Below are 18,680 nucleotides of genomic sequence, written 5' to 3'. Positions count from 1 at the left end.
GCAGTTACGAGTTAATACTAATATTTAATAAGCACTTACCCTGACTAGGAACTTCACATGTTATTTCCTTCCCTTTTACACCTCCACAGAGTGAAGGTGACATGACTCTATTTTACAGATAGAAGCTCAGAAAAATTCCATAATTTGCACAAGGGCCCACAGCTGTTAAGCGGTAGAGTTGGAATTTGAATCCATCTCTGCCGCTAAAGCCTGTGTTTTCAATCACTGTACTGTCTGCCCTTGATAGAAAGCGTTCACTAAAGAGCAGTTTCATGTAAAGGGTCTGTATATAGACCTAAACCCTGTAGAGATACTCCTACTCCTGGATTAGGATAGAAGTTATAAACAATGAATCATGAAGGAGAACATCCAACTGCACCAACTCCTTGATGCCTGGATAGTCCGTCTCTGCTTAAGCACTTCCAGTGACTCAGAGCACTGACGTTCTAAAGTGTCTGTTGAATTCTTGCTACTCAAAATGTGGTCTGATCCACAGCTCAGCAGCACTGGCACTGACTGGTAGGTGGCCTACAAGAAATGGTAAGTATCAGGCCCACCCCAGAGTCAGAACATGAACTTTATCAGGAGTTAAGTACACATTGAAGTCTGAGAGTCACTGAACTTAACCATCAACAGTTAGCTATCAACTTTAGCAATGTTCACACTGTCCCTCCTGCCCCAATTCCTGACTTAAGGGTCAGAAATCCCCAACTCTGCAATTATTTCATAGTACATGCAAAGCATTTTAGAAATAACAGCATCTGTCCTTTTCATTTTTCATAAAAACTTCCCTGATAACCACTCTACCCCAAAACAAAGCATTTGTCACTCCTCTAAACTCCCATAACCCTCTTTTATATTCCTCAGGTATTACACTCATTGAAAATAATTTATTATCTATGTACTGAGCACAGAGCTAGACAGTTCACACTTACCTTACTCTAGAGCCAATTGTCCAGGATATATTTTATCCCCTTAATTAAACTATACATTGCTTAAGGGCAGGGCCTTACATATCCCCTATGATACCATATCTAATGGTTGGCTTTGGAGAATTAACATTATTAAAGTTCTTACAAAATATATTTTCCTGTAACATCTGCCATCCAAACCTATTTCTGCTTCCATAAATGCACATAATAAATGTACTTCCCCTTCCACTTTGAGCCAAACTACACTGAACAGCATACTCTTCCTACAGACTTCTAAGCTAGAATTACATCTAAACTTAAACTGCTTCAGACTTTCTTAGGTCTGCATCCACCAGCGTGCCAAACCCCCAGTCCTAGAAGAATGAATAACTGTCCGTTCCTGAGCACACTCTACTAAGTTCTCTTTAAAAGCACAGTACCCCAAATCAAATTTCATACACCAGAGGTAGTCTGTCCTACACTGAGACACCATTACAGGACTCAGAAAACAAAGTATTATAAATATACCTTCAGCTGGTTTAAATATTCTACACAATTTCTTCTATGGTCTTCTCATAATCTGCAGGAAGTTTTTAGGTAATTATAAATTAAAAAAAAAAGGATCAAGCTAATTTACATTTGTCAAGATGTCTGCTTTATATTTTCACGTCCAAAACAAAGTGCTGTAACACAAGTGAAGAGAATGGAGACCTTCTGAGAGGCACTAAAGACAATACCTAGCACACTATAATTTTGTCACACCAGGAAAACAATATGCAAGCTTATAATCAATCGATCAGTGCAAATATTTAGAGGACTTGAACAAGGACTTACACAACGAAAACAAAGAATAAGAATCCTTTAGAACCAAGGTGGGCGAGAGAATATAACTAGAGTTCTTAGTAACATCTACATCAGCTCAGACTCTCAAGGCTCTAAGGAGGCAGAATTTAACCTGTGGTATAACCAAAGGCATTCTCAATTTTGGGTCGTGGAGGGATGCACTGGAAATTCAATCTGGTTAGGTATATGTTGACATTACGGGAGTGATGAATAGACTCAGCCTTGAGTGTCCTGGGAGGGAAAATCCCCCAACTCCTCATTTATCTCCTCTTGCCAAGAGTTGACTTTACAAGCTGGGGGCAGGCAGGACCTGCAGGACCTACCAAAGTAGTAGCCCTGTCCGACTGCATCGGGATCAGAGTCTCAAATCGAGGTTTCGCCATTTACCCCCTTGAAGCTAAAACTGGCAATCTGCTTAATTTCTACTCAAAATTTGAGCCTCAGATTGCTCATGTATAAAACTTAATATATCTCCAAAGGAGTTTTAGGAAATCAGGTAAAGGTATGAGAAGTGCCTAGTGCAAAGTACCTGGCAATACTACATGGTTGTAAGATCAGGGCATGCCCACACCTTCCCTCTCCAGCCTGCCCCGTCCCCTGCCTCCTGAATTCTCTTTAAGCACTACCTCTTGGAGGCTACTTAAAAAAAAATTTGTGTACGTTGAAATATTACCTTTTGAGTATAATCATCCCTTTTCATATATATGTAGTAGGCAAGAGGCATATCTTTTAAAAAAAATATGTTTTCCCTTACCATCTGCGGCAGTACAGCGAGAAGCCAGTTCCCATAGGACTAGTCCCATGGCGTACATATCTATCCTCAAAAATGCATCCCTTTGGAAGTTTATAGCACCCTCTAATACCTCTGGAGCCATATACCTCCGGGTACCAACCTGAAAAAGATGGTGAAAGCAAACAGTACTCATTCATTAACTTCACAAACATTTTGTAAAAAGAATCAAAACCAAATGTGGTCTGCTATCATATCAGGTGAGGTAACTAAATTATGACCACCAGACTACAGAGTCAAGGAACACTGTATTCAAGTAATAACAGCCAAGACACTGGAAATGGGAAGTTTCCATCAGTAGAGACTTTAAACAGAGTACTATGCAGCTCTTAAAAAACCATGAGGTAAATCTGAACTGATAAGGAAGAATTTCCAAAAACACTGTACAGCAAGGAACAAAGCAGTACATATACTGAGATCCTTTCTGGGTACACTTAATAAATAATATCGGCAGACATTATGCTGGCGTTGGCTTCGAATTTTTTCCCCCTTCTGCAAGTAATCACAAAAACAATGGTGGTTTTGTTGCAGACAAGGACAAGAAAACTATTTCTCAATTGAAACTTTGCATCCTGTTTGAAATGTGTCTTTAAAAAAAAAAACACTCCTTTTGGGAGATTTCTCTTGCTCTGTATCAACAAAAAGTAGTAACATAAAACTTAAAAAGAATTAGCCAAGCAAAGAATGGATAAACTTTTAAAAGTTCTGTTTCTACAAAGTCTACATATTTATTTATTCATGAATTCTGTCTTGGCATTCTTTATTTATATCTGTCCCTAGCAATTTGGTATTTCTTAGTATCGTAACTATGGTTACTAAGCTACTACAGCTAGCTTTGGTTGGTGCTTGACTATATTCACATATGAATGCTTAAAAAATTCTTATAGGATAGCTGGGTGGATCATACTGTAATTGAGTTTTTGGAGATCTAGGGAGTGGCCGAGAATGGTATTTCAAAAAGCTCTCTCCTCAGGTGACTGATCTCTAGCCTAGAAGTCAGACAATTATCTGAGAACACACATATAATAGAAATGTCTAAAAAAAAAGGAATAGATCACCAAGAAGCCAAGGTGCAAGTTTTTAATTCATTTAATAAGGAGAACACTTTAGACAAAAGAATAGTGGCTCTGCTTCTTTTGCTCCTTTAACTGTACTATAAGCAAGCATTTCTCAAAAGTTTACTTTTCTCCTAAAGATGAATGTATGCCATCCAAAGTACTTTTCTTATAAAGTGACAACAGCCTTCTTGTGTAAAATGTCCTCTCTTTTGTGAATTAATAAGATAAAAATCTTATTTTTCTCCACTGTTCTTTCTTTGCAATATATAAAATGTACAATAACATGAATTTTGAAATTTTCTGGTCCATGAAATCTAAAGCCTAGGAACCAAGTGATGTAAGTAAATTATTTTTACCTCCTCATGTAAACCAATTGAGAGGGCAGTAAAAGATAGGAATAAGTCCCCAATTTTTTCTTAAGGGGGGGGAGGTTATGAGGTGCGAGAGGATTAAACTGTTCCCCTAATTTAGTTTTATGATGATCACACAGTCACCTCAGATGTTTGTCCCTAGGCCTCCTGCACAGTTTCCCACCTCCATCATATACTCCATAAGAATGCCTTCATTCCCAAACACATTTGGTGTCAACTCTTCTAGAACTCTGACTGCTGACCACTGCTGTGAACGAAATTCTTTTATCATCAGTCGGTATTCCTAAAATTCGTTATGCTGTGATTCTTTAATAACTATTCTTGAAGGTCAATAGGATATGCTGGGAAAAACCAAAGCTTAGAATTAGATGACCAAATAATTTCCATGATTTGAAAGATAAAGAAATAATCATGCCAACTTTGTAAGGAAATGTAACTTTTCAGGCCAAACTGGTTTTCTTAATAAAAAAGTGATCTTGTAGGCATGAAAGCACCTTTCCTCGCCTCACAGTTTCTGAGAATAAAATGTACGGATAATGTTTTTCCTTTATTCGGCTTTCCTAAAGATTTCCACTGTGCTCTGAACTCTGGAGATAATTCAAAGAAAAAGCTATAAAGTTGGTTAAAGAGTTAATGAAGCACTAAAGACCAAGAAGCAAGAAACTGTAATTGTTGTGTGGAAAAATCAGACAATAGATATTAAAACATAGTAGCATGAATAGTAACTGATTATTCTGCCATTCCTCTTAGGATGATGAAAGAATTAACAAATTAAAACTGCATTATTACTAAGGACTCCCTAAGAATGAGGTCTATATAAATGTCTTTGAGTCTAACTTGATCAGTTTTAAAAACACAATCCCAAGACACATGTCTGGGTTGTTTTATGACTTGATCTAAACCACCTGAGTTCCTAACAGTCCTCCACCACCACGTGAAAATATCTTCCTCAGCAAATTTAACATAGTACTTTTTTAAGAGAGTCATTTTATATTAGATGCTGATTTAATAACCATCACAGTAATTTTAGATCAATTCAATCTAGATAAGCTATTCTAAGAAAATATGGGACAAGATTATTTTTTCTTACAGTTTATAGTTACCATCCTTACCTGTCCATGGGTATCACCTGCAGACTTGCCAGCTTCAAATTTTAACGCCAACCCAAAGTCAGCAATGCAAGCTGTCAGGTTGTTTTTCAACAGCACATTTTTACTTTTGATGTCCCTTACAAATAGAAAGATAGACAAAGTATTCAAATTAAACAAGTTATCTTTTAAAAATTTTCACTGAAAGTGGGAAAGAAGGAGAAAACACTACAGAAGTATGATAAACAGGAAAAAGGAGGGAAAAAAGCTTGAAGCACAAGAGCAGAGTGACAAACTCCTATTTATAACATGGACAATAAGAAGGAACTTTCTCCATAAAGCAGTTTTATAAAGAGCTGCTATTCCAAAAATACTGTCTAGCCTACATGTGATCTATTCATTCCTACCTACCAATCATAAAATTGCTGGGTTTTTAAGGTAAAATGAGTATTTCAGAGTTTATAGTTGGAAACTCCCATTGCAACTTGAAATTTAAGAAACCAAACTGAAAGAATATTCAAATAAAATGAATTGGGGCCTTTTGTCTAATGGTACAGGCCTACATATTAGAACAGTCCCTTATTTTAGGGGTTCTTAGATTCATCAGCTTTGTTGTAGAAAAACATCTCTAGGAAGGTGTATCAGAAAATTTTCACCATAAACAAACTGTTCCAGCTAGATCCTGGTGTTCTGAAAAGAGTAACCATTTTAAAGCAATCAGATAACCTCTTTTATACACTAGCTTCAACTGGTTCATCCTAGAGATTACTGTACTCTAGCTACATACATCTATGCCATGAGCAGTGCTTAAATTTATGTGCACACAGAGACCAAGAGTGGGACAGAGGAGACACAGGCAGACACCCACAAATGCTGCAAAAACCAATCAGTTTTAGCCTCAAAAGATTTTTAGGAACCCTACTCCTAATAACCTTTGGGGGTGCCAAAGGATTAGTTCTCTATAGGACTAGGTGAGGTGAGCAAAAATCCAGGAAGAGACAGACTGCATGCAGGAAGGTGAGAAAAAAGGGGAGCTGTTTCTGAGGCGGAAGTCATTAAAGGTTTGCAAAATCAGAATCTATATGAGATTTGGATTAAAAGCAATGCCTCCCACCAACCTAAAACACCAACTGGTGGCACTCAATTAATTATCTGTTAAATGAATCGTCTCATATCTACTTTTAAAGCAACCATCTTTTTTTAACTGGAGTATATAACAGACACACAATGTTAGTTTCAAGCGTACAACATGGTGATTCAACAAGTCTATACGTTATGCTGTGCTCACAAGTGCAGTTACTATCTGTTACCCTACAAAACCGTTAATAATATTCCCTAATGTTTTACCTTTTATCTGCATGACTTATTTACTCCATAAATGGAAACTCATATCCCACTCCCCTTCACCCATTTTGTCCACACTCCCACTCCCACCCTCTCTGCCAGCCATCAGTTTGTTCTCTGTATTTATGGGTCTGTTTCTAAAACCACTATCTATAAATTGAATACACAATGGCAAACTGATCCCATGTTGAAAAGAACTAACATTTTCCCTTTTGAGGGTATGACAACTATTGGGTTCAAGTACTATTGTTTCAAGGCCAATTCAAATGATGCCTCCCTCCACCTCAGCTCAGGTAATGATCACATGGTCATTACAAACACAAGAAAAAAAGATACTCAAAGTGTCTCCTTAATTACATCTTACAGTTATCACTGAAGTAAATCATCTTTTGATGCAAAACAAATTTCTTTTTCCTTTGAGATAGACAAAATACATTTTCACTCTTAACCATGCTTTCAGAAATGAGAAAAATTAAAACAGGTCCGTAATTAAACTTTGCTAATGATATTAAATATATACATTACCCAAAATACCTCCTGGCCAATCTCAAAGCTAATTTGAAAAACAAATGAAAATCAACTGCCTCCTCTAGCATGATTAGGTAATTAGGGGGAAAATAAATTTTGCACAGATTAAAAGTTTAAATAATAAATACTGAATTATTTGGGAAAATAATATAAATTTAGCTGTACCTGTGAGATATGGCGGGTTTGTGGCCATCTTTCAGGCCAGGTATATCCTCATGCAAATATGCCAATCCTCTAGCCATGGTTTCTGCAATATGACACAATTCATTCCAAGAGACCACATTAGCCTTAAGAAAGTCTGACAGTGAACCCTAAAGAAAAGGGGGGAAGAAAACAACTTATGCTGTGGACAAAAGCCATATGACATGGAGAACTTTCCTTTTTACTTTTAAGAGATTATGGAAGGCAACATATCTTTACTTTATTGAATAATAATATCCCCCAAAAAAGCAATCTTTCTGGAATGGTTCAAGTTTCACATTAGTAAACATTTGACTAGAATGGAATACCTCTAATCTTTAAAGATTTGCTACAAGGCATAGTCAATTTCCTCCCATTTTGAAGGCAGAAGTTTAAAAAAAATTTTTTTGAAAATCTAAAGTTCAGGAAAATATTTAAAAAGTTAAAATATACTGACTACAAAGATGTTAGTTATATCATAGGACTAGGAAAACACAAAATTAAGACATATAAGCAGCTATGTCAGAATCTTCCTCTAGAGATTACTGCTACCCTTCTGGTCAAGAATTTAGAGTTTAAGAGCCACCTTGTATCTGACAATGATGAAACTGATGCCAAGGAGAACACAATTTCCTATTTCAGTAACATGTCCTTTCATACTAACTCCGAAAGTAGAAAAAGTGAGGAAAAACAGCAACTGTGTTTTGGTGATAATTACTCTACAGATTAGTAACAGATCAAAGAGCAGATAAATCTCCTGACTTTAGTTTTATCACTAGGCTACCCTAATTAAAGAGTTTTAAGAAACAAAATTCAACCTAAAAAATTGTCCACATAATCAAGACGGATCATGAATGATAAATGAATGATAAATGAAAATGACTAAGCACCGGCAACACTGAAATAATTACTTGTAAGAGAGGTAACTGGAGCACGAGAAATAAGGGACGAAAGACTGGTTTTATATATAGCAGAGGATTAGGTGAAAAAGTTGCCAACTTTGCTCTTTTATTAAAATGAATTAGTTTTTAAAGGACTTTTATTTATAAATATTAACCAACTATAACAACATACTATTCCCAGAAAGAACAAGTCTGAGGGATTTGTAGCCAACATCAAGTAGGTAAACCAACCCTGACTTTCCCGAGTTAAAACGGAAGGTAGTTTTACCTTTTCATGAAATGCTGTGATTAGCCAAAGGTCCACGTCAACACTGGTGCCTCGTTTTTCTGCACCAATGAACTGTAATATGTTCTCATGCTTCATTCCAGGTAAACTATAAACTTCATATTCATTTTGCCATGATTGTTTGTCCTAGAGTTAAAAAGAAAGAGTAGTAAGAGTGCAAATAACACAGGCAAATAAACCACATCTAAGAGATTACTCGAGTAGATTCTAAGGCAAAATTTAAAAATAAAGCTAAGCATGAAAAGATTCTTTGGTTTGGTTTTGTCTTATTTCTTCATAAATCTAAGAATAAGGTAACAACTCTATGACAAATGCCTGCCCTGCCCCATTCCCTGAGACATACTTTTCTGTTTCCAGTTTGTAAATCCAGGAATAATCATGGGAAATGCTGCACATCTGTATCTAACGATGGCAACACATTCTGCTAACAATTTCGTAATACAGTGTCATTTCATCATGGTGTGAAGTTGTGTTTGTTCAGAATAATCTCCCTGAGATACGAATTTCAGGTAGAATGACTTCATCTCAGTAGAAAACAATTTTTTTGTTCAAAGACTAACACTGTATCAAACGTTCTTAACAAAATGTTGAGAATACCCTGCAAAGTCAATGAAAGCTCAACAGGGAGCGCAATAGGCAATACAATAATTTAAAACGCTATATACTCATTTGCACCTGTGACCCGTGCCTACTGCATGTCTACTTACAAAGGATTAGTTTCTCTTCACAATGGAAGAATAATGAAAGCAGGAGGCACCATAGCATAACGGTTAGGAACCCTCTGGATCCAAACTATCTTAAGAACCTTTGCCAAGTGACATTCAGTTTCCTCGTTAGCAAAACAGGGACTATAGTGTCTGCCCCACAGGGTGGTTGTATTATATGTATACTGTGTGTTATTTTCTCTGTATGAGTAATACACTGACACCTATCACTGAGTACGCCTATGTAAACACCTCTTCCTGACAATAAGAAGCATTCAATAAAATATTAGCTACTATTACTCTTGCTGTTGTTACCCTTATGTTAATATCCAAAGGCCTTTCTAATTTTTAAGCTTCTTCCCACACTGAAAGAAGAACCGTGAATTTGTCAATCTTAGCAGAACAGACTAGACTCTTCCTCTGAGAACTATAGTTTTAAAGTACCTGCATTGCTACCAAAAAAAATAATACTAATAATAACATTCTTCACAAACTCTAAGAGGCTTTAGAGGAGGGAAGAAAGATAAAAGCTAGGTACATAAAGACACAGAAAACTGACACCATAACTCTGGAATAAGGCAGACCCACTCTGTCACCAAACCCAAGCAGGACTGCAAGAGCACACAACGCATTCTCAGCTCGAGGGGCGTAAAGCAAGAGACAGGGATACAGAAATCATCATAGATCCATACCACCGACGGACTCAAACAAAACATAAGAACAGCTCAGAGGTGCGTTAGACCAAGGTTTTATGAGGTCAGCCCCCTTTAAAAGAAAAACAAGTCAACAGGAAACCAATTATTTGGAATCTTGATTCACTGCCTCTGAAAATTCACCAAACAAAATCTGAAATGATTACATGAGCACTCAAAGTAAGACAAAAATGGATCAGTCTGGTAATATACCTCTAAACAACTCTGAAACAAGTATGCCATTCTTTCCTTCTTCTGTTTTCTGATAATGTCCAGGGGATAATTAAAAGCTAACCACCGAAATTCTATTACTGGAATACTCATCTTCACTTCGCATTCCTATAGTATTTTTATTGGCCAAAGATCTCCTATAGGTTCATTCACTGGAATTTCACTGTTCCAAACAGACATAATGACTGCTGTACCATGAGTTCTATTTCTCAGATGAGAAGGCAGACAAAAGGGCTAACCGCTTTCTTCAATATCACAAAGAGCCATCTGGAAACATATGGTTTGTGTTTTCGGACTGTTTCTGAATTATGAAAACCGAGCCAGTTGTGTCTTTTACAAAATATATGCAATAACATACCTGTATTGGAAATATTTTCACAGCCACGTACTCATTGAGCAGCTGGGCTTTCCACACACAACCAAATCTTCCTCTTGCTTTCACTTCTAATAACTGCAGTGGCTTCAAACCTAGTAATGGAGAAGGTGGGGGTGGTCCTGGGTCCTACAGATAAACAATAATAATAGTATTAGAAAGCAGCACATGATACAGATCAATGCTAAATTTAAGGAAAAAAGTGAGTATACTGAGGAATCAATTGACAGAAACAGGAAACACATACAAATGACACTAACTTCAATCTTGCCAAAACTGAGTTCTCAAGCATTGCCAATTATTTATAGTGATCGTAAGGCAAGCCACTTGAATTGAGGGTTTTCATAATAACATTCAGCACTATTGCTATATAAGAACAGCAGGAGAAATGACCTCAAATCATTTTGAGTCAGTCTCACTAATTTTCTGGACTAAGATCTTCTGTGACCTTTAGGATATTACTAACAGTATTTCAACCATTTCATCCAGCTGATACTTCATTAGAAGATGAGGATTTTAAAAGTGGCAGCAACAGCAAATTATGGCTGTTTCTCAAAGGAAAACACTCCTCAAAATCCACTACTTCCTCCAGTGACTGTTTATCTTTAAATCTTTTCTTCATTAATCTCAGAAATGCACACAATCATTCTCAAAGACATTGCAGATAAGTGTATCAAATACAAAGCACATAAAATAAATGTTAATAGCCAAACTCTTCTATGCGTTCTAATTTTTCAACCTATTAACTATCCCTTTGCTTATAATTACTTCCCCAAATTGACCTGAGATAAAAATTATTAGTCTGATTGGCAAAGAAATTACAAATTATAATCCAGAAAATGAGTGTTCATCGTAGTAGATGGTAAGATAAATGAAAGAGAAGTGTACTGCTATAGTTAATTTTGAAAATGGAGCAAAAATAGCATATAAATAGGGGTACGACATTTACAAAACACAAAGGCATCCTTCCTATACAAAGCAGAAAGGCAACCCCTCACTGGAAGCATTGTAATCAGTTCAATATCTGCAACTAAAACAAGATGTAGGAAGCCTTTTGAAAAGCTTCCAGAGAAAAGTAATAAAAATGTATGAAGGGCTGCATAATGAGTATTATAAGAAAGAACTAAAATTTCTGTGGCAACAGCAATAGACACTGTGACACTGGGTGGCATCTAAGTTGCTTGGAAATAGTATGTCATCCTGTATCAATGCATCTCCCTCTCCCTTTCCTCCCCTTTTCAGAAAAAAATCCCCTCTTCTTATGCCCCAAGACTGTCAGTGCTCCCTTTAGGCGTTATTCAGCCCACCAGAGTCACTCAAGATTTTAAAAAGTTGACATCTACATTAGAAAGACCTCAAAAATAGAAACACTGCAAGGTATTAAAGAGGACAAACGTACAATTTCTTTGTAGGCAATCCTTTATAAAATGGCTTGAGAATTCCTACTTTAAAATAGTAAGATAAACCAGAAAACTTCCTGTGACTCATTTCAACCTCAGATATTTATTTTTAAAAGGTCTACAAAAAGTTGCTTTGCCTTCACAGGATCGAAAGATGAAAGGTTGTAGCAGAATTAAGAGTGTTGTAGTTTAACAGAGTGACGAGTCCAGAAAGTCAGATACAAATCTTAGAGAAGTACAGCCCCTAAAGTTAGGATTCCCAGTAGGAAGGGACACAAGAATCTAGGGAGAGGTTTTATCAAACTTAAACCCAGCCTATCTCATTGCTCAACTGGTCATTTATACCTGTAATAAGAGATGCTACTGACAGGAGTGGGCCGCGGATGTGGATGTGGAGACGGGAGGAAACAAGGTTGAAAACTAGTCTTGTTTTCAAGACTGCAGAGACAGAGGAAACCACTCTTGCTCCAAGTCCAAGAATTATTAGATTACTGCATAAAATAATCATGCTAACAGAAAAAGTTCAATCTGAAAAAATTTAACTACGAAGTTAAAATCAATGATTCCCCCCTTCTTTAGAACTAAGTCAGAAATGTCAAGTTTTCAAAACAGGGATACCAAAAACTAAAGTATGCAGGTAAGAGCTGAAAGCGGAAGAGGCAAAATTACCAGGTAAAGAAGAAAATGGCTCTTAACTTTAAGATGTTTAGTAACTTTTATATAAATTGATAATGTCTCTTGATAACATATGACATTACCCATCTGTGTTCTAAAGTGTACCAACCACATGGATATGATGCAGTCTATAAAACAGGATTCAGAGGACTTAATTCACTTCTCAAATTAAGACTACGTCAGCATTTCAAAATACAATTTTAATATAATATTAACCTTAATTTTAGGAAACATACAGTAACTTTCAATGTCTATATTTAGAGGAAAAAGATCACTGAATATTTTCCAAATGCACAAATAAACCTCAAGGTTCCCATAAGTTTCCAAGTCTTTGTTTGGCAAGTTTCTAAGCTACCATTATCAGTAAAAAATCCTAGATCACTCTCCTAATGATATTACCATTCTACTCAGCTTTATATCATAACAGCCTGAAAACAGGCTGTTGTTAAAAGTAAGAATACTGGTGAATTTTTAAAGGGTGAGGAAAAGGTCTACAAAGGCACATTCCTATAGAATGTCAAACGCTTAGAAATATGTTATGTGTTTTTAAATAATATTCTATAATACTTAAAAGGTGAGACTCAAAATGAGTAACTAAAATACAGATCATAACTATGAAATACATAATGCCAATTAATATAACTTTTTGCTTTTTTAATGAAAAATTACTAGAATATTCTATATCGTACTTTTCAGTTCTTCATGAAATTTATAGGAAGCTTTAACTGCATCGCTAATATCTGGCTTTTACTTATCCTCTGAGAATATCTGAAATTATGAGCATCATTATACTAATTTACCCACAAGAAACTCAATGCAGTTCACCCTTGAACAACATGGGTTTGAACTTCAGGGGTCCACTTCTATGTGCATTTTTTCCTAATAAATACAATACAGTCAGTACTGTAAATGTATCTTCTCTTCGTTATGATTTTAATAACATTTTCTTTTCTCTAGCTTACTTTAAGAATACACTATATTATAACATACAAATATATGTTAATCAACCATTTGTGTTATTAGTCACAAAACTTAGTGAAGTTTTGGGGGAGTAAAAAGTTATATGTAGGTTTGACTGTGCATGGCACTGGCACCCCTAAACCCTGCATTTTTTAAGGATCAACTGTATTTGATTCTAGGAATAAAGATTTATACTTTTAAAACATATCAACACCTGGCGAGACAAATTCAGGCTTGAACTTCATAATGACAGCAATGTTCTGATATTATCATAAAACACGACTTTGCCCTGCTACACAGAAAACCAGCTTTGGGGGATCAACCGTTAAGGACTGGGGAATCCCTGAAAACTTTTCCTAAGTCTCCAGTTCTCTTGCAATCCCCACGCCGTGTTACACTGTTAAGAAGACACGCAGTAGAACGTGCCTCCACTTACAGCTCTTCTTTACCCATTTGTATATGACAGTTACTCCATCCGAATACATCATGTTGAGAATCACTGAAAACCGTGCCCCCATCCCAACACCCTACCCAACAGAATTACTGTACTCAAGACTGGAATAAATTAGCAGAAGTCAAGAGCTTCTAAGTAGTCTGTGATCATTTGATTTCTTCTGAGTTCTCAGGTGAGAAGGGTGAATTCTAATCTAAAATAAAGCCTTCAATCTCTAGAGAGCAAAAGATCAACTTATACTTCTCCTGCTAGCCCGTTTGATGAGGAGGCTAAGGATGAAAGAAACTATCTGAAAATACCGATTTCACATTAAAGGATAATGGGTTTCACCAGAAAGTCAGCTCCTGGTAAAAATGCCAGCATTTGCTGACATTTAAGCTAGTGACATACTAGCCATTAGGTGTTAACATCTCATCAACTAAAAACAGTTGTTTCTACATTCCAACCCAGGAAAGTATAAATGCGGTTAACAACTCTTTGAAAACCAAACTATTACGGTAGCAAATCAATCATGTTTTTAATACTAAGAGTGGTAAAAACAAAATTCATAACATAAATTTATAAAGGATGCACAATAAAGCGACAACAACAACAAAAATCTAAGAACAAAATGTTAATATGCGTCCACAAAAAGTCCACAACCATAAAACAAACATCGATGCATCTTACCTCTATCATTATATGAAAGGCGTGCTTGTGAAGAAAAAACACAGGCAAAAGAAATTACGATTTATATCCAGAATGAAATGAAAAATGACACATCAGTTACAAAAGTGAAGGAAGGAGAAAAATGATTTAGCTTTTTAAAAGTTGGCAATGATCCAATGTATCATATTTTTAAAATGAGAATTGGGAACACTTTCCTTATAAAGAGAGGAAAGCAATATCAAACAAACAAAAACTTGGGTATTACCTTTCAGATGAGGGGCATTATTATATAGACGAGTCTAGTATGAGCCCAAATTACCTGATCCAATGAACTTCAAGCTAGCAAATAAACTACACCGAATCTTAAATAATTGTTACTTGTTTTTCTAAGAAGTTCTAAAGTCTAAACTGGAAGAGTAAAATGAGCAATTTAATTAAGAAAATATGCGTTGCAATTGGCTTCTGGACACCAGAGGGCAGTATTGCCTTTAACAAAAACTAGAAGCAGCAGAGAAGAAATTTTTATGTAACTAGAATAAGTTCCTCGGCCCACACTCTCGCAGTTGTTTTAAGAATCTCTAAAATCTCCTATTTCCTGAACTGCCTCACTCCCTTTTCATGGAAGATAGTAGAATCGTAATAGAAGAATGTTTCTAGTGTCTTTGTGTGTGCAACATAATATACTAGGGTAAGAAAATAAGATGGGAAGAATTAAAAAATGAGAATTAAGTAGAATACAGTGACAGGCCAGGCCCATTGCTGACTTACTAGCCACATCAAGAGTGAAGAAGTCAAGAAGTGGTGGCCCTGGGAACAAGTATCCATACATATTTTTCAGTCTGAGGACACTCAGATACTGATAGAGAACAAGATTTTCATTTTCCCAGTCATCCTAAAATAGGGCCTAAATTTAAAATTAAGAGAAAGACTGTCACCAATGCAAAAGGAGGCTTCAAATCCCTCCAATCATTGAGTATATCTGCCATTTCCAGTATTTCTACAATATTTATACAGAGAATAGCACTGACAAAAAAAATTTGATAACTCCTTTATCTGTACTAGTAGTTTAACTAGTTTTGCTTCCTTCTTGATTTTCTCTTGTGATAATGATTCAGGATTATTTATAATTCATCTAAAAGGCTTAGCTAATCCTACTATCAAAACATCTCATCAGTACTCCAGAGTAAAATTCATCCCTTGAAAGAAATACATGCCAAATGAATAGCTAGACTTCAGGTTCCCAAGGCCTACGTATCTCTCAGGTTTTGTTTCCATTACAGGTACTGCAGAGATAAACCTGCCACTATAACACTATGCAAGGAGGTGCTATCCATGCATCTTACCAAAAAGGGTATCTCTGCTCAATATACTTCCCAACAAATGAACATCAGAGTAAGTCAGAGAATGATCAAGCTAAACAAGAGACGCCAAGAACAGGCCTCAATGCGTAAACTATGTTACAAAATAAAAGGGTCAAAAAAGAATCCAAAAAAATTAAATCATTGAAATACATAGATAAAAAGTAACCAAATAAACCATCTGTATTCACAACATGGAAAATGAAACTTGAGTATCATGTGCTATAACTGGAGATAACACTGAAAACCAAATCAGCACTTTAATGTCAAGTGATTAGGCTGCTGTTTGAGAAAGAGACTTGTGCTTATTCCTTAAGGGGTAAAGAAATTTAACTATATTGCCAAACATCAAAAAAGAATGAATAGAACTTCTCCATTCACTCAACAAATCTTTACTGAGTGCCTAGTTGTGCCAGGCACTGACTACCCAGGTTCTCATGGTGCTTACTGTAGTGTGGGGGAAGGAAGACTAGTCAAAGACACCATACTGATGAATGCGTAATTTAAAGTAAGAGCAGTACAAAGGAATTCAGTACCTTCAGCACCTGTAAGGTGAAAGCGGACTTCCACGGGCATGTTAAATAAGAGAAGATTTTCCTAAGGAGAGCGTCCTTGAAAATGCAGTAAGTACTTGAGGGAGACAGATGAGGTGGGAAAATGGTACTGGATACACCCTAAATTTCTGACTTGTGCCACCAAATGGTTACTGGTTCTATTTACTGAGAACCCGGTTTGGAGAGCTCATTACCACAGAATGTTAAGTGCTTGGAGACATCTAAGTGCTAATGTTTAGTAGGCAGTTAGATGTATAGAACAGGAACACAAAGAAATCTTTCTAGAAATACGGATTTTGGTTCATTTATATATTATAAACAAACATATATGACATATACTATAAATTTTCTTATTTACTATTTAAACCATTTAAGATTTATATATATATATATTTTTCGATACCTCACTAAATATCTTCTTAGGACGATCAAGAAGATTTAAAGACCCCCCCCCAACCCAAAGTATTTGAAGACTGACAAACTCTGAATTTGTCTCATCTTAGTCATCTAATTATCTCATGCTCTAAGAAATTTTACAATTGCTAATTTTAAAAAAGACTATTGCCAAGTGGACTGAAATAGAATCTATAAAGAAGTAATATAGTGTGTATATCAGAACAAATGCTTCTGAGCTAGGGAGAGCAAGACATTATACATTAACAGATTCAATAATACTGATACTGCCAAATGCACAGCCATCATTCTATCCAATTAGATCTTCAAAATTCCATTGTGATATATCAACTCCTACTTCCTCCACTTCTCTCATCTAACTCCTGAAAGCAAGGCAAAGACAGACCAAGGTGGATGAAACAGGATTCTGAGTAAGTTCCCTAAGAGGAAGGTAGCTCCTCAGGGTGGCTAGCAATGGGGTTTAAAAGTCTGAACGAGATGTAAGGGATATCCATTCTCCTTCTGGCCACTGCTCAGAAGCGTCAGGTTTGGTAAAAGAAATTTTATTTTTATTTATTTTAGCATTTGTATTCTGCAAGTAAAGCTGAAAAAAAGGAAAAGGATCGTGCTATCCATTATATAAATTGTGATGTGATAAAATGGTTATGTTTATCAACAAGGCTATATGTACAATAAAAACTTTTAAATATAATTTATATACTGATCCCTCCCTTTATCCTACTTCAGTTTTTTATGCCCCCCCCAATTATTTACTGAAATAAGCCATTCTATTAAAATTACTTCAATGAATAATAATCCTTGGGTTTAAATGCCCAGACTTTACCACTCAGCAGACTGACACCAGGCCAAGACACTTCAACCTATCTGTGCCTTGCTTATCTATGAAATGGATTTAATAAAACAGAACCTGTATCATGGGGTGTGGAAAGATTGATCAGTGTAAAAAAAGGGCTCTGTGTAGTCCTTGACAGAGTACTCAAAATGAAATCTTTCATTGCACTAATTTCAAAGTATTGACATATAAATACATATTTACAATGGCTTCAATAAATATGATACCTTCTGAGTACAATTTTCAAGTTGCTACTCTGTTAGTAATAACAGCTAGCATGTTTTGAGCACTTAACATTAGACAGGCACTCCGGGTGTGGCTTCCAGTCACTACAGAACTGGAGTCAGACATTTCTCCTCTTCTCCTCCACCTCTGACCAAAATTGTTGAAGCAACTCCTTTCTTACAACCTTTACCTTTCACTTCCAAGCTGCAAAGTCAAACAACCAACCAACCAACCTATTTTTTGTTCACTTACATATTAACTGTGGGCTTCAAAAGGGCCAGCAAGAACTGTCCCTCTGCTGCTCGCCACTACCCAGCAGCATGATGCCTGGCACAAAGCGGGCACTCAGGCATTAGATCAGTGGATGAGCTGAAACCACACAAACAAACCCGAACACCCACCAGCCTATGTGATACAAGCAGCTTTCACTAACAAATGGGCTCTTTCACTTTTATTATCTCAGATTAACAGAAAAGATTTGACAGTGATGAAGTAACTAGGAATGAAGGAAGAGATCTACAATGAGGTCCAGGAAATAAAGAATTGAGAGAAAAGCAAAGTCCCTTCTTACAATCTTTCCTCTCCTCGCCAGACAAGAAAAAAGGAGAAATTATGTACTCTGTTCTACAGGCATCAGTTCCATTTGTAAACTGGAAGATGGGGCCCTCCAGAGTCCAAAGGAAAACAGAACTCAAGATTTTAAAAATTAAATGGAAGTCATCTTTAGAAATAAAGTGCTTTCATTATTAACTTTAATATATAGCTTTAAGTAGTTTTAAGCTTTGGGTAAAGCTTTGAATTTTTTTTTCCTTCTCCCCTTCCTTTCCTTTTTGCTTTTGGACACGGAATTTCAGCAAAT

At 36.2% G+C, this 18,680-nt stretch overlaps 1 protein-coding gene across 1 annotated transcript in view; it reads right to left on the bottom strand.

Moving 5' to 3' along the window:
- ACVR2A (activin A receptor type 2A) overlaps window positions 1–18,680 on the bottom strand; it is an 83,729-nt gene that overhangs the window by 5,452 nt on the left and 59,597 nt on the right. Inside the window, exons 5-9 of the mRNA XM_045782255.2 lie at window positions 10,287–10,430; window positions 8,284–8,427; window positions 7,099–7,244; window positions 5,086–5,200; window positions 2,509–2,647 (exon numbers count right to left, since the gene is read on the bottom strand). Coding sequence (XP_045638211.1) covers window positions 2,509–2,647; window positions 5,086–5,200; window positions 7,099–7,244; window positions 8,284–8,427; window positions 10,287–10,430 — 688 coding nt within the window. The remainder of the gene's footprint in view (window positions 1–2,508; window positions 2,648–5,085; window positions 5,201–7,098; window positions 7,245–8,283; window positions 8,428–10,286; window positions 10,431–18,680) is intronic.

This window comes from Ursus americanus, chromosome 1, assembly GCF_024610735.1.
Source record: "Ursus americanus isolate L20-20 chromosome 1, mUrsAme1.1.p, whole genome shotgun sequence".
Lineage (NCBI taxonomy): Eukaryota > Metazoa > Chordata > Mammalia > Carnivora > Ursidae > Ursus > Ursus americanus.
Note: the sequence above shows the minus strand (reverse complement) of the source record. Positions and strands in the feature narration are given on the sequence as shown.